This window comes from Elephas maximus, chromosome 1 (assembly GCF_024166365.1).
Source record: "Elephas maximus indicus isolate mEleMax1 chromosome 1, mEleMax1 primary haplotype, whole genome shotgun sequence".
NCBI lineage: Eukaryota > Metazoa > Chordata > Mammalia > Proboscidea > Elephantidae > Elephas > Elephas maximus.
Genome location: NC_064819.1, coordinates 11992942 through 12007724, shown reverse-complemented (window position 1 = coordinate 12007724; position 14783 = coordinate 11992942). Strand labels below are relative to the sequence as shown.

General features: G+C 39.2%; 1 protein-coding gene across 3 annotated transcripts in view; it reads left to right on the top strand.

The window, feature by feature from the left end:
* The window catches only part of POLQ (DNA polymerase theta), a 115165-nt gene that overhangs the window by 65239 nt on the left and 35143 nt on the right, over window positions 1–14783 (top strand). For 2 of the 3 annotated variants that reach the window (XM_049877546.1, XM_049877555.1), the window contains 5 exons: window positions 901–1094; window positions 5239–5376; window positions 6779–6953; window positions 12024–12150; window positions 12690–12811. In XM_049877546.1, the coding sequence (XP_049733503.1) occupies window positions 901–1094; window positions 5239–5376; window positions 6779–6953; window positions 12024–12150; window positions 12690–12811 (756 nt within the window). Of the gene's footprint in view, window positions 1–900; window positions 1095–5238; window positions 5377–6778; window positions 6954–12023; window positions 12151–12689; window positions 12812–14783 lie in introns of those variants that run through there. The other variant, XM_049877564.1, reaches the window with a different exon arrangement.

Genomic DNA, 14783 nt, shown 5'->3' with positions numbered 1-14783 from the left:
GGCCTTACCCTTTCTGGCCTCTGATAAATTTAAGTGAGAGAATATTATTCCCTTGCTCTGAGCCTCTTGAGGTATCAGAGTAGCAAAGCCTTTAATGGATGTTGGGTTCGGCCTCTGTGCTCCAGTCCAGCACATGCCTCCCCCTTAGTCCAAATAAGTCAAATAAATTTGAGACTTTCAGTTAAAACAAAACTTAGAAGTCTTCTTTGTTTCAGGTTTTCTCGGAGCCTTTCATATATTTACAGGCAATAGAGGTATCCAAGAGGGGCGTATAGAATGTAGAAGCACATAGTATGTGCAGTGGTTCTCAACTCCACCCTTTTCATAGAGAATCTTTGTGATGAATATTATAATGGACTCCTGGTAAAACTGAAATAGAATGTGTGCTCTGCTGAGAAATGTCAATAGCTAGAAAAATACCCTGATTCTTACTTCAGGAATATTACCATTTACTATTCGAGAAGAGCACTGAAAATTCTTAAAGCTCTATAGTTAGCTCTTTGTGCAAGCATGTACGTACCCTGGAGACAGGAATCCTGGAAATGATTTCAGAGAACTGACCCTTTGTAGTCAGCTCAGCAAGCAAGGCTGGTGATCCTGCTCCCGCTAAGAGTAAAAGCAGAAGTATTGTCTTGTGATAAATTTGGTTGCTTGTAACCTAAGCTGTTCACAAGATCGCCACCCCTTCCACTGTCTGCATAGACAGGAATAGTAGTGAGTGCTAAAGTGGCCCGTGCTCACTGTTGTTCTGGGGATGCAGTTCAGGGGCAGGGTCCTGATGGTTGGGTAGTGTGTCTGCATTTTTCTAGACAAATTCTACCTATGTTTGGATAATACCGCTGATCTAGTCACTTAGTTGATGAATTAATGTCTTAATTTTCTTTTTTTTTTTTCTTTCAGATGTTTTCCGTAAAGTGGAAATGCCTACTCAGTACTGTTTAGCCTTGCTAGAACTAAATGGAATTGGGTTCAGTACTGCAGAATGTGAAAGTCAGAAACACATAATGCAAGCCAAGCTGGATGCAATTGAGACTCAGGCCTATCAACTAGCTGGCCACAGCTTTTCCTTCACCAGCTCAGATGACATTGCTGAGGTTGTATCATGGGAATATGGAATTTAGAAAAGTAATTTTTAAGAGTTAAAAATGATTCGTATGTATATTTCCTAAGATATGTATACCTAAACGCCAAAGATTATTAAACAGTTAACCAGAATTATTTGGGAATAGAATATTCTAGCATCTAATTTATAAGTTTTTTTTCCTATATTTATGAAAAACACAAGTAGTTAAAAAAAAAAAAAAAAGGCTCTTATAAACTCCATGAGGAGAGTGGCCTGTAACAAAGGGGTCACTCAGTAATATTTGTTGAAGGAGTGATCTTTAGTGGTGGCTGTGTAACGGCATAGCTGTTTATCCGTGAAAGTAGAATCCGTGCTTCTTCCTCACCCCAGTGCCCTTTCTGAAGAATAGAAAATTAGATATTATTCTCAGATGTAAATGAAAAAAAGATTTTTGTGAGGTTGATTTTGTAAATTGAAGTAAGCTTTTTATTACCTACATAAATTTTGACAGAGCCTGCTCTAGTTTTTATTATCAAAGTTTGGTGTTCTGTCCTCTCCTCTCCCCACCTTCTTCCCTACAAAGGATGGCTGGGTTGTTGGAGAGGAGCTACAAGCACAGGGTCGGTGCTCGCACTAGGTGACACTGAAGCTCCTGTGCCTCCCAGATGTGATTCAGTGATACAGCGTCTTAGTAAAGATCATCGGCCTTAGAGCCAGACTGCTTGGGTTTGAATCCCACGTCCTCCGCTTACTATCCCGGACCTTAGGCCAGTGTGTCAACTCTTTATGTATCAATTTCTTCATCTGTAAAGTGAGGGTAATTATAGAATTACTTCATAGTGAGGAATAAATGCTAAAGTAAATGTAAGACACCTAGAGTAGTGCTCAGCACGTAGGAAGTATCCAGTGAATGTTATTTATCCCTTTAAAGCTGTCTTTTTAAGCTACAGAGTTACATGGGATAGAGATAAGGAGGAATTATGTTTCTCTTAATTACATGGGACATTTGTATTGAATTGAGTAGTGGTCTTTTTTTTTGTATTTTTCTGTGTTTTATTATGAATTCTTTAGCCCAGTAGTCCCCAGTAATCTAGCTCATTGCACATAAAATTACCTAGGGAACTTATCAAAAATATAGAATCTCTGAGTTTCAGCATAAGTAGGTCTCGAGCGAAGGCAGAAATTGGTGCCTTTTTAATTCGGATGGGCACTAAGGCATGTGAACCATCGGCCTAGACCTAACTCCAGACTAGAGCAAAAGGTCTTTAAAGTTATTGGTTTGTTTCTTAAGTCCTCAGGTTAAGGGGGAGTTTTATGCATTTGCTATTTGATCCTTTGTGATTTTACTTTGAATCTTTGAAGTGTCCACACTATTACTAATCATCTAGAGCCGTACCATCCAATACAGGAGCCTGTAGCCACTGGTGACTAATTTTAACTAGTTAAAATTACATAAAATTTATAAATTCGGTTCTTAGTTGTGCTAGCCACATTCCAAGTGCTCAATAGCCATGTGTGACTCGTGGCCACCATATTGGATACTGTAAAGATAGTATATTTCCATTATTGCCGAAGGTTCTATTGGGGAGCAGTGGTCTAGAACAGGGGTCAGCAAATTGTGGACTGTAGGCCAGATCCATCCCACTGCTGGTTTTTGTAAATACAATTTCATTAGAACACAGCTGTGCCTGTTTACATATCGTCCATGGCTGCTTTTGTTCTATCACAGCAGAGGTGAGTAGTTGTAACAGAGACAGTAAAACCCACAAAGCTGAAAATATTTACTATCTAGCCCGTTATAGAAAATGTTTGTCGACCTGTGGTCTAGAAAACAGCTAGGGTTAGTGTAAAGAAAAAGAATTTCAAACTTAGAAGGCTTTGGGTTCTAATTCTTATTCCACTATTTTGTGGCCACGCAACTTTGAGCACATTTGTATGCAACTTTGAGTATGTTTCTTAACTCAGATCCTGTCAAAATTTTCAGATTTGTCATAAAGGTTACATGTGGTAACATATGTTAAATCACCTAGAATAATGACTGGCACATAATAATTTCTCAATAAATATTAGTGCCTCTTACCCCCAACTGGCTCAACCCCCTCATTTCACCGATGTATTAATTGACCTACAATATCCACTGCCATCGAGGTGATTCTGACTCACAGTGACCGTATAGGACACAGTAGAACTGCTCCATAGGGTTTCCTAGGCTGTAAATCTTTATGAAAGCTGACTGCCACATCTTTCTCCCATGGAGTGGCTGGTGGGTTTGAACTACTGACCTTTTATTGAGTGCTTAATCACTGGGCCACCACAGCTCCTAATTGAGACCTGGAGGGGTTAGTTAATATGTGAAGTTTTTTAAAGTAATTTTGAAGGCTTCACCAAAAATAGACACTTGAGATAAAAAAGCTTTTAAATGTGTAACTTCAGGCCTTTGTGTTGTCTTAGTGATGATAGGTCTCCCTTCCCGGAATTGTTGATTTATTGTTACTTTAATAATGTTTCATTTTTCCTATTCAGTTTCCTTCTGTCTCCTAACTTGCCGTTTATACACTCTTTGATATCCATATTAGGGTTGCCTGATGAAATACAGGATGCTGAATTAAATTAGAGTTTCAGATAAACAAGGAAGGATACCCATGCAATTCAAACTTAACTGGGTATCCGGTAATTTTATTTGCTAAATGTGGCAGCCCTAATCCCTATGTATGCATATGTTCATGTCTATATTATACGATTCTTGGATAAAAAAGTTATTAGCATCCACAGTAGGTCTTACTAAGACTCCAGTTATTCACACTACTTCAAACTGGAACTGTATTTTTTCACTACCAGGACTCAAACTGGATCTGCCTGGTTCAGTCGTAGCCGAGGAAGTGAAACCAGAATAGACCCAAATTTTCAGAGTTTGGGTGAACTGGAGTGGTAAAGAGGACGGGACAAATTATGGGTCAAAGCTGTGCTGGAAACTTAATCTCCCTCTTAGAAAACAAGGGCAGCGTATGTGTTGTCTAGCAACCAAATTTCTTGTGTGTCAGATTTTGCAAAGAGTGGAAACAGCAGCGCCCCCTTCAAAGATGGTGGCCGACCACGTGGCTTTGAATGTGTGTCACTCTCTGCAGTTCTGGCAATAATCCAATCTCAGACATCAGGCTCCTGAAAAGGCTTGTGGTACTATCTAGGCTTTATCTACTGTCTAGCTTCAACTTGTAATTTTTCCCATTCTGATTACTGTGCTGATCAGCCAAATTGTGAAAATTTGGGTCTGTTCCAGTTTCACTTTGTCAGCCATGACTGAACTGGTTCAAACTGGATTGAAGCCCTGGTCAGTATGGGTCTAGGGAAGCTCAGGCATATCCTTTTCTTCACCCCCAGCCCAGCATGTTGAAAAAATTCTTGCTTTTATGCAAATAGTTTTCATGTTTAAAATTATTACTGGGAAAATAAGTCAGGGTTCACTAGAGCCCGTTCATAGAATATACATGAAGGAATAGAGATAGAAGATAGTTTCCTGAATTTCCTCAGTTGTAACTCCTGTAATTTGAACTAGTGAGTTTTAGGTTTATACTGGTTCTTCCTCTGCCCCAGAGCTTGGATTCCTGCCCTGTTTATTGCCCCCCTGGGTTGGCAACCTCCTAACTTTTTGTCCCCAGACACTCTCAGAGTTCATCCTTATGGTGGTGGGACTAGATGACTTTTTGAATACCTTCTAACTTTAGTGTTCTGTGATTCTGTGATCACACAGTAGCCATGTAGGCTCCCACAGTGTCCACAACGTTGACCCTCTGTGGGGCTTAGATGATTGAGTAGCTGTGTTGGTTACCAATTCAAGGGTTACTTAGTAGACTTTACAGTCCTCGGAACTGCCAGAGTCTCATTGTCAGTTGCTTATTCACCAATTGCTCATCACAGAGTAAACATACCTGTGCTCTTGACTATTTAAAAGTCTGGTGTTAGTATTAATCTGATAGTGCCTAAATTAAGTTATGGGCAGCCCACCTAGCATGTAAATTCTCACTGTCATCATTTATTAAATGTGATAATTCCATATTGTCCAGAAGAAACCCATGTTGGACTTCAGAGACTGCTTTCTCAAATAATTTTTAAGATATTTTCTTAATGACAGTACCTGTGATTTGATTATTGACTAAAGAAGCATTAATTTCTTACAGGTTTTATTTTTGGAATTGAAGTTGCCGCCAAATGGAGAGATGAAAAATCAAGGCAGCAAGAAAACTTTGGGCTCCACCAGAAGAGGGCATGACAAGGGGCGCAACCTAAGGCTGGGCAAACAGCTCAGCACTAGGAAGGTGCTGTCGCAGGGCGGACTCTCAACTGCGTTTAGCGTTTTGATTTGCAAGAATACTGATGAAATCAAGATCCCATACCTGATCTCTCACCATTTGAACTTTTCCAGATAAAAACAGATTTTTAGTTCAGTAGCAATGGTTTTTTTTTTTTAGCTCCCCAAAACTGTGGAGACATTCCAACATGGAAAATTCGGACCATACTATGAGTTAGCGGAACCCTGGTGGTGCAGGTTAAGACATATGGCTGCTAACCAAAAGGCAGTTCGAATCCACCAACCATTCCTTGGAAACCCCATGAGGCAGTTCTACTCTGTCCTATAGGGTCACTGTGAGTCAGAATCGACTCAATGGCAACAGGTTTATGAGTTAGTAATTGTGACCTTGTTATCATTATAACAGTATAAAGGTTTTTAAACTCAGACCTATAGACATTATTTAATTTTTACCATTCACTCCTCTTGGATTTCCAGTGCAATATTTTTTTTATATAGTTTGTATGAACTTATATGAACATGAGCAAAGATACAGGGAAATTAAAAATGTAAATAAAAACAATAGCCAATACAAGTAAAACGTTTTTTTTTTTCCAGTTCTCGGACCAAACTAGTAAGCCTCTCATGGCTTTGTTTTAAGGACCTGATCTGCTAATTTCAAAGTCAAGTCGCTAATCACAGCCCATCTGGAAAGTATATGCAATATTGGGAAAGAAGAGAGGAAGGGCTTAATTTCATATCTTTACTGAATGAAGTTTTAATGGGACAGTAAGAGTAGAACAGACAGCCACCACAGCCATGGAGGGCTGTGCTAGTCTGTAAAATTTTGACCCTACTACCACTAGCTGTGACTTGCCTGCCCTTTGGGAGTTTCCACATCTCTATGCTGTAGGACATCCATTTATTTGATCTCAATGGAGCTTTTACCTCACAAATTTCTATTCCTTAATGGCTCATTGAATGTTTATAGCATGGAAAATTCAAAGTGTTTAAAAATAATGTCTTCTGATTTCCTTGGTATGGAAACCATGAAAGTATCAAGACAAGAAGAGAAAAAAACTGGGAAATTTCTAATCATGTGAGGAGTGGAGGAGGAAAACGCATAGGGAAAGAAAAGAGAGGATATGAACTCTTGGGTGAGGAGTGGGGAGACAATAACTTTGCTAAGTTGACATTTTATTGTTTTTTTGAAAGGTAGATCTAAATTGCTGTTACTCCGAATTAATACGTTTGCATTTTATAAACTATGATTGTCATAGTTTGATCATTACGGCGACTCCCAACAAACCCTGAACAGTGATTTTGAGTTGTAGACGCAGGATTTATCAAATCCTGTTCTTTAGCTAAAAGAGATTCTGTTTGCTGTGGAATTTGGGCAAGAGTCCAATCTTACCTTATTTCTTTGGCAGGATGTTTTGAATAAATTAAAGGCACTGCATCCTTTACCAGGCTTGATATTAGAGTGGAGAAGAATCAGTAATGCTATTACGAAAGTGGTCTTTCCCCTGCAGCGGGAAAAGCACCTGAATCCTTTTCTTGGAATGGAAAGAATCTATCCGGTATCACAGTCACACACTGCTACAGGTGATGAGAAGTCTTAAATACGAATATTATCCAATTCCGAAAGAAAAATTTTTTTTTATATTTGCTTATGATGACTAAGGAACTCAGGTGTTCATCACTGGGATCAATGAAGTTCCACAGACATTTATTACATTTACATGCAAGTCATAGATACTCCCTAGATTCAGAGACGAATTTTAGCAAGATATAGTTCCCTCTTTTCAAGTTTTGCATAGAGTAACTGGAATATCTGAGACAGTGCTTTGGATGAGAGAATATACAGGAATTAAATACAAGGGTAAGTCAAAAAGTATTGCTATAAAATCATAGAAACCTTTATTAAAAATATCAACATGTGAAGCTATTGTTTCTTGACATATCCTCCATCTATGTCTATACACTTCTGAAGGTGGAGTTTCCATCTCTCTAACCCTATCCGAAGAATTCTACACTCTTTGATTTATAACGTGTCAAAACTGGTTTTGGCATCCTGGAGGGACTCACATTGTGTTCCTTTTAAATATTCTTTGAGTTTTAGGAACAAAAAGAAGTTTAAAGGGGTAAGATCAGGACTGTAGGGTGGATGGGGTAAGGCTTCCCAATGAAATTCTCACAGGACAGCCCTTGCTATCCTCAAAGGGTGAGCAGGTGCAGTGTCATGATGGAAAAAATTCCGCAGAGCAATCTTCCTGGCCTTTTTCTCACCAATGCCGTTTTCAGTTTTCTTAAAACTTCTTCATAATAAGCCCCTGTGATTGTCCTGTGTCCTTCAAGAAAATCTATCAAGATTACCCCTTTGGAATGCCAAAAAACTCATTTGCCATACCGTTCTGCATGGTCTTCCCTCTCGGCTCATCTTTTTTTTTTTTTTTAAATTTTTATTAAGCTTCAAGTGAACATTTACCATTCCAATCAGTCTGTCACATGTAGGTTTACATACATCTTACTCCCTTCTCCCACTTGCTCTCCCCCTATTGAGTCAGCCCTTATAGTCTCTCGTTTCGTGCCAATTTTACCTTCTTCCCTCTCTCTCTATCTTCCCATCCCCCCTCCAGTCAAGAGTTGCCAACACACTCTCCTGTGTCCACCTGATTTAATTAGCTCACTCTTCATCAGTATCTCTCTCCCCCCTACTGACCAGTCCTTTTCATGCCTGATGATTTGTCTTCAGGGATGGTTCCTGTCCTGTGCCATCAGAAGTTCTGGGGAGCATTGTCTCTGGGATTCCTCTAGTCGCAATCATACCATTAGGTGTGGTCTTTTAATGAGAATTTGGGGTCTGCATCCCATTGGTCTCCTGCTCCCTCAGGAGTTGTCTGTTGTGTTCCCTGACAGGGCAGACATCGATTGTGGCCGGGCACCAACTAGTTCTTCTGGTCTCAGGATATTGTAGGTCTCTGGTTCAAGTGGCCCTTTCTGTCTCTTGGGTTCTTAGTTGTCGTGTGACCTTGGTGTTCTTCCTTTGCCTTTGCTCCCGGTGGGTTGAGACCAATTAATGTATTTTAGATGGCTGCTTGTTGGCATTTAGGACCCCAGGTGCCACAATTCAAAGTGGGATGCAGAGTGTTTTCATAATAGAATTGTTTTGCCCATTGATTTAGAAGTCCTCTCAAACCAAGTTCCCCAGACCCCAGCCCCTGCTTCGCTATCCTTTGAAGCTTTCATTTTATCTCGGAAACCTCTTTACTTTTAATCCTGTCCAATTAGGCTGACCTTCCATGTTTTGAGTGTTGTCTTTCCCTTCACCCAAAGCAGTTCCCATCTACAGATTGATCAATAAAAAGCCCTCTCCCTCCCTCCCTCCCTCCCTCCCCCCTTTGTAACCACAAAAGTATGTGTTCTTTTCCGTTTTTTCTATTTCTCAAGATCTTATAATAGTGGTCTTATACAATATTTGTCCTTTTGCAACTGACTCATTTCGCTCAGCATAATGCCTTCCAGATTCCTCCATGTTATGAAGTGTTTCAGAGATTCGTCACTGTTCTTTATCGATGCGTAGTATTCCATTGTGTGAATATACCACAATTTATTTCTCGGCTCATCTTTGAAGTCTTTCCGACCTTCCTGGAAAAGCTCGATCCATCTAAAAGCTGTTGTTTTATGTGGGGCAGCATTCCCATAAACTTGTTGCAAAGCTTCAGTAATTTGGGAAGATGTCCACTTGAGTGATGTTTAAAAATTCGATTATTAGCCCTGACCTCAAAATAGTTTTTTTCCATGGCACAAAAAGTATTCTTTTTTCGACGGCACCCTGGCGAGACTAAGACAAGTGTATTTCTGAGAGAACTTGTCTGCAGCCATCCACTGATCACAGAGACGTGTTTAAACACATTTTGTTTGGAATGAACCCGTGCACATATGAACTGCAGCTCTAGTAACAATACTTTTTGACTTATTTTTTGGACATATGTATTTGAGTCAGTAACCTTACCTAATCTTAGTCCTACCCCTTTCCTGAGCCTTTTAAGATTCTCCCCCAAGTTAATTCTAAGTGGACCTCTGGGGCATCTGTATGATAAGTGAGCATCTTATTTTACTCAAGTAGAAAAGAATGCTTCAGAGTCCTTGGGGAATCTCATAGCCATAGCCTTCTTGGGTTCGGTATAAAGTATTCTGGTGAGGGGAAAAGCATTCTTTCCCTGTTGTTATTGTGTGCCGTCAAGTCAATTTCTACTCATAGTGACCCCATATGACAGAGTAGAACTGCCCCATAGGGTTTTCTAGGTTGTAATCTTTATGGGAGCAAATTGCCAGGTCTTTTCTCCCGTGGAGGTGCTGGTGGGTTTGAACACTGATCTAATGGTTAGCAGCTGAGCACTTAACCATTGTCCCACCGAAGCTCCTTATCCTTTCCTAGGCAGTCCAGAACTCAAATATCTGCCAAACACAACATGCAGTGGAAGAAACATTTGTGTTACTTCGTCATAAGAGAGGCAGTTTAGATTCCTGGTATAGAAGGTGGGCTTTGAAATGGTCGTGTTACTTCGTCATAAGAGAGGCAGTTTAGGTTCCCGGTATAGAAGGTGGGCTTTGAAATGAGACTTTTACAAGATTTGAATCCAGGTACTGTGAGTCTTCAGGGGAGGTACTTAACCTCTCAGTGCCTAAGTTTCCTCACGTATGAAACAAGGTAGTAGTAGTCTTTTCACCAGGTGATTCCAAAGATTAAGTAGATTAATACCTGTACGGTGTTCAGGGTAGTGGATATGCATGGAAAGTACTGAGTATCCATTATTGCAGTTAAGGGAGAAGGCGCCATGTGGAGCTGCTTTTCTCTCTGCTTCCTTGTTCGCTGATCTGAACAACTTCCAAGTCTTCCTTCTTCCCTATTGAGCTAAACTCTTGGTCCATCTTAGCCCAGAGTTTCTTGCCCTGTTGCTATATAAATTTCATTTTGAAACATATGCTAATGCTGTAAACTTCTGTGAAATAAAATCCTGGGTGTTGGAAAAACAAAATCAACTTAGAGTTTTCTAAAGTGTTACACATTTATTTTTTGCTTATAAAGTAGAAGATAATTTTTTTCTGGTTAGTTTTTGTTATACTATGCTGACATTTAAATAATATTTTAGAGGTGCATAGCAGTGTCATTTCATTATTAGAATTCATCTCCATGAAGGTACACTAGTACTTTGTAATTTATTTTTACTGTCTTTTTTTCTGCTAGTGTTAATTCAATCAAAAGTCCAGGGCATTATACTGAATAGTTCAAGGAAAAAAAAGACTGTGTGCTGAGGTAGCAAAAACATTGACACCTTCTTTTGCTATTGGCTAGCTTTTTCACTGAACAGGCTAAATAATTATAATAATAATAAAAAAAAACTTTTTTTTTTTATAATAGCTGTCATTAATTGGGCACTTACTTTGTGCCAAAAGCTAAATGACAAGGACAGAATATCAGGGACTTACGCACAAAAACCATGTCTAAGCACTTAAAATTTCTGATTCATCAAAAAATAAAATGATACCTATAGTAGCTATAAGAAAGGTTGCTATAATAAAGAATTATCATAAACAGAGGGTTTTAGTATCACTATATATGTGTCATAAAACTACAGGAACAAAATTAATAATGCCAACTTATTTTTGAACAATATGTATTTTTAAGAAAAATTCAACCAATAAGTAATCACATAAAATGTAAAAAAAAGTGGGGGGAGAAACAAAGGCTCTCAGTGTTACAACAAATCGTTGTTTACTGGAAAATTCATTAACCTATTGATTCTAGTTTCCAGCCATGTCAGTGTTACGTTCGATTCTCGTGATGAGTGATAATGATGATGAAGAAAACAGGCCATGTGGTGTCTTGAAAGTGATCTTTCAGTCACCACATCTCTCTGCAATTCTGTCTCCTGCATTAGCTAATTCTCTGGTCCCAGTTGCTCTCTTCATCATTCGGTTGTTGTTCTCCAGATCCTGTTCTCTATCTTGTGCATTCTCGGCTTCTAGAGTCGTCAATAGTCGTTTCCCGTGGGATCTATTTAATTAGCCTTGTAATTGTAGTTGTAATTAATACAATTGCTAACACAATTTATAGTGGTGACATCTGGTACGCGTATTTATATTGTAGGAATAGTTCAGTTTATCAAATTCTTATCATAGGATTGTTTTCCACAGAGCGAGGTAAATGTAAAACACGGCATTGTAGCTGACTCGTGTTAATTTATATTAGGATTGGTCTCGTACTTATTTTATCATCTTCAGACACATGAGCATGATAAAAATATTTCATTTGAATATCAATTTTTTTTTAGTTTAGCAATGATAGAGGAGTCCCTGGGTGTTGCAAACAGTTAAGTGCTCGACTACTAGCTGAAAGGTTGACGGTTGGAACCCACCCAGAGACACCTTGGAAGGCAGGGCTGGCGATCTGCTTCCGAAAGGGGGCGGCTTTGAAAGCCTTATGGAGCCGTTCTACTCTGTACAGATGGGTTTGCCAGGAGTCAGCACTGACTCAATGACAGCTAATAACAACAAGCAATGATAGAGTATGAATTTTTAAGATAATTCAGAAATGCGATTACTGTTAAAATAAATGCCTGACTTTTTATTTTCTAATTTTAATGTGTTCTTCATTCTGCTTGATTTTAGGACGAATAACCTTCACAGACCCAAATATTCAGAATGTACCAAAAGATTTTGAGATCAAAATGCCAATGCTAGTAGAGGAAAGCCCACCTTCCCAAGCCCTAGGCAAAGGCCTACTTCCTACGGGCAGGTAGACTACTTCTTTGTATATGTTTTAATATACTTTTGCCAGTATGAATGGCTCAAAGACAACCTATTGGATAAAATAATGAAATTAGTTTAATTTTCTCAGGCATTACTGAGTCTCTATAAAGAAGCTCAGTTGATGATGAAAGGCTGAAAATTTTGGCCACTGATTTTATCAACTAGAACTATATGCATATTTAAGTGATATTCTAAAGGGAATCGTGTCTCCAGCCACACACACACAAAGCACAGAGATAATTTAGAGTTGATATGGTCAAAGATTTGCTGGGTGAAGTTAAATGTCAGTGAGTTCCCTCAGAACTAGTTTGTGGGAAAGGTTATTACTGAAGCGTCTTACTGAATGTTTAATTGGGCGTTTGCTAAAATAGGTCTAGCACCTTGTTAAGCTTTAAAGTGAGTCTCGGATAATAAGGTCGTTTCTAAGTTTCGTAGATGAAAATACTGACTTTGCTGAAAATCAGGCCTTTTTTTATATGTTTGAGTCTGCTTCATGTCCGGCTGATGATGTCGTTTGCACCACAGAGGAGGAAACAAACGGGGTCGTAACCTGAGCCCTGGGCACCAGGCGCGAATGGAGGAGGGAGCCTCTGACAGAGGGATGCCATTTTCCGTTAGCATGCGGCACGCCTTTGTACCTTTCCCAGGTAAGGTGGCTGACAGTTATGAGCTCTCCACTGCGGCGGGAATGGTTTTCAAAGCCCTGATAAGGCCTGGATTACTCGTAAGGCTCAGAAGTGTGTGTTGGTCCCTCGGTGCTGCCAAGTTTATAGCAGCCGGTCGACATTGTCTTCAGGATCTGCTCAGTATGAAACTTCTGTGGTGTGTGCTCATCTTCAGCAGTCTGCTGAAATCAGGCTTTCCAAGGTCAGCGTAAGCCTGTTCGCAAAATCCAGTGACGCTTTCTCAGTCCTCGTCCTCTGACCCTTCTGCAGCGTTTGTCACTCCTTCCCCAACTCTCTTCTCTTGACCTCTGAGATCACAATATTAGCCTGCTTTTCTTATCTTTGTCTCTTTTTCTGACTGCTTTGATCTCTTCTGTTTCTTCTCTCTTTCTCCCTGATGCAGCTTCTTACTGCATGGGGTGACCCCCAAACTCTTCATTCTGCCTCATAGCGCCTCAGTATTGTCAGAAGCCTTTTGGTCATCAAAATATTTTGACGTCGTCATCTAACTTGCAAATCATCTCTACTATACATATTTACTCTTTAATCGTTTGCCAGCTGGCAGGTCCAGGTGAGTGTAATTAACCATCTGAATTGATTTAAATTCTGTGAGAGACTCATACTCCAAGGGTGAATCAGGTCTATGATAGCAGAACGTGTTGGACAATTTTCAGTTTTGCTTTTTAAGAATGAACCATGAGCAAACAAAATCCCATCAAAGTTACCAAGGGAGTCTCTAGAAGGCCTGTGCCGTATGTGGATAATTTCCTAACGGAGGTTTTGAAATCCTAGATTTCTCCTTTTATGTGTATGGAAATGAACATGGCTAGATATAAAGCAGTGCTTTTCAATAGAAATATAGTATGAGGTACATTTATACATTTAAATTTTCTAGTAGCACATTGTAAAGATTTCCCTGGTTTTCGTATTTGAAAGGCCTTACCAGATTGCACAGAACATACTCACATAAGGCCTTTATTTACAGAGAAAGAAGATGACGTGGGAAAAGAAAGTTGAGGCACGCATTTTAGGTCTGAGATATCCCATGCACGCGCTCACAGGGATCTTCGTTCACACAGAGGGGCCAGACCTTCCCTCTGGCTTGAGAAAGAAGTCTAGGCTTAAGGAGAGCTCAAAGCAGAAGTTCCCAGCAGGACTTTTTTTATGATTCTCTGGCCGTGTAATCAAGCCAGGCTGACTTAATCAGCCAGACCAGTTGCAGACCATTAGTAAAGGAACTGAACCTGGGAATCAGCAGGGGGTTTCAGATCTTAAAATAATTATCCTGAACCCCACTGCCCTTATTTTGGCCAAGAGTCAAAAGGTAGATATCCAGATGTTCTTAGAGATGGAAGTAAGAGTTTTCCCAGTCCAGCGCTAAGTCAATTCTGTCTTCCACACACATTAAAATAGGAGAAAAAGTTTAAATTTATTGTAATACTTTTTTTTTTACTTAACCTGATCTCTAAAATATTATCGCTTAAACATGTAATCAATATAAAAATGGTTAATGAGATATTTTACATTTTTTAATACTTTGCCTTCTAAATCTGGTGTCTATTTTACAGCACATCTCAGTTTAGGCACTAAATTTTCATTGGAAATACTTGATCTGTATTTAAATTTCATAAAATTTACAGTCATAAAAGTAGATTCACATGCCCAAGTTGTTTCAAACATTAAAATTTTCCATTAACTGAATTGAGTACCCCAAAATCATTTTCTTTTATTGTTCACATCCACATTGAGGAAACTGGTTCACCTTTTTTTAGAAGTAGTGATTTGATTTTCAAGCAAAAGCATATCTATTTCAAGACTACCTCTACCCAAGCTAAGTAAGCTCACTCTTACATCAGGTCGTTATTTCTAATTATTACATGGAATTCAAAGTACTGTTACTTAAACTGCAAAGCAATTCTAAATGTATCAATATTAAAGCAGCCTTTAAATTTTT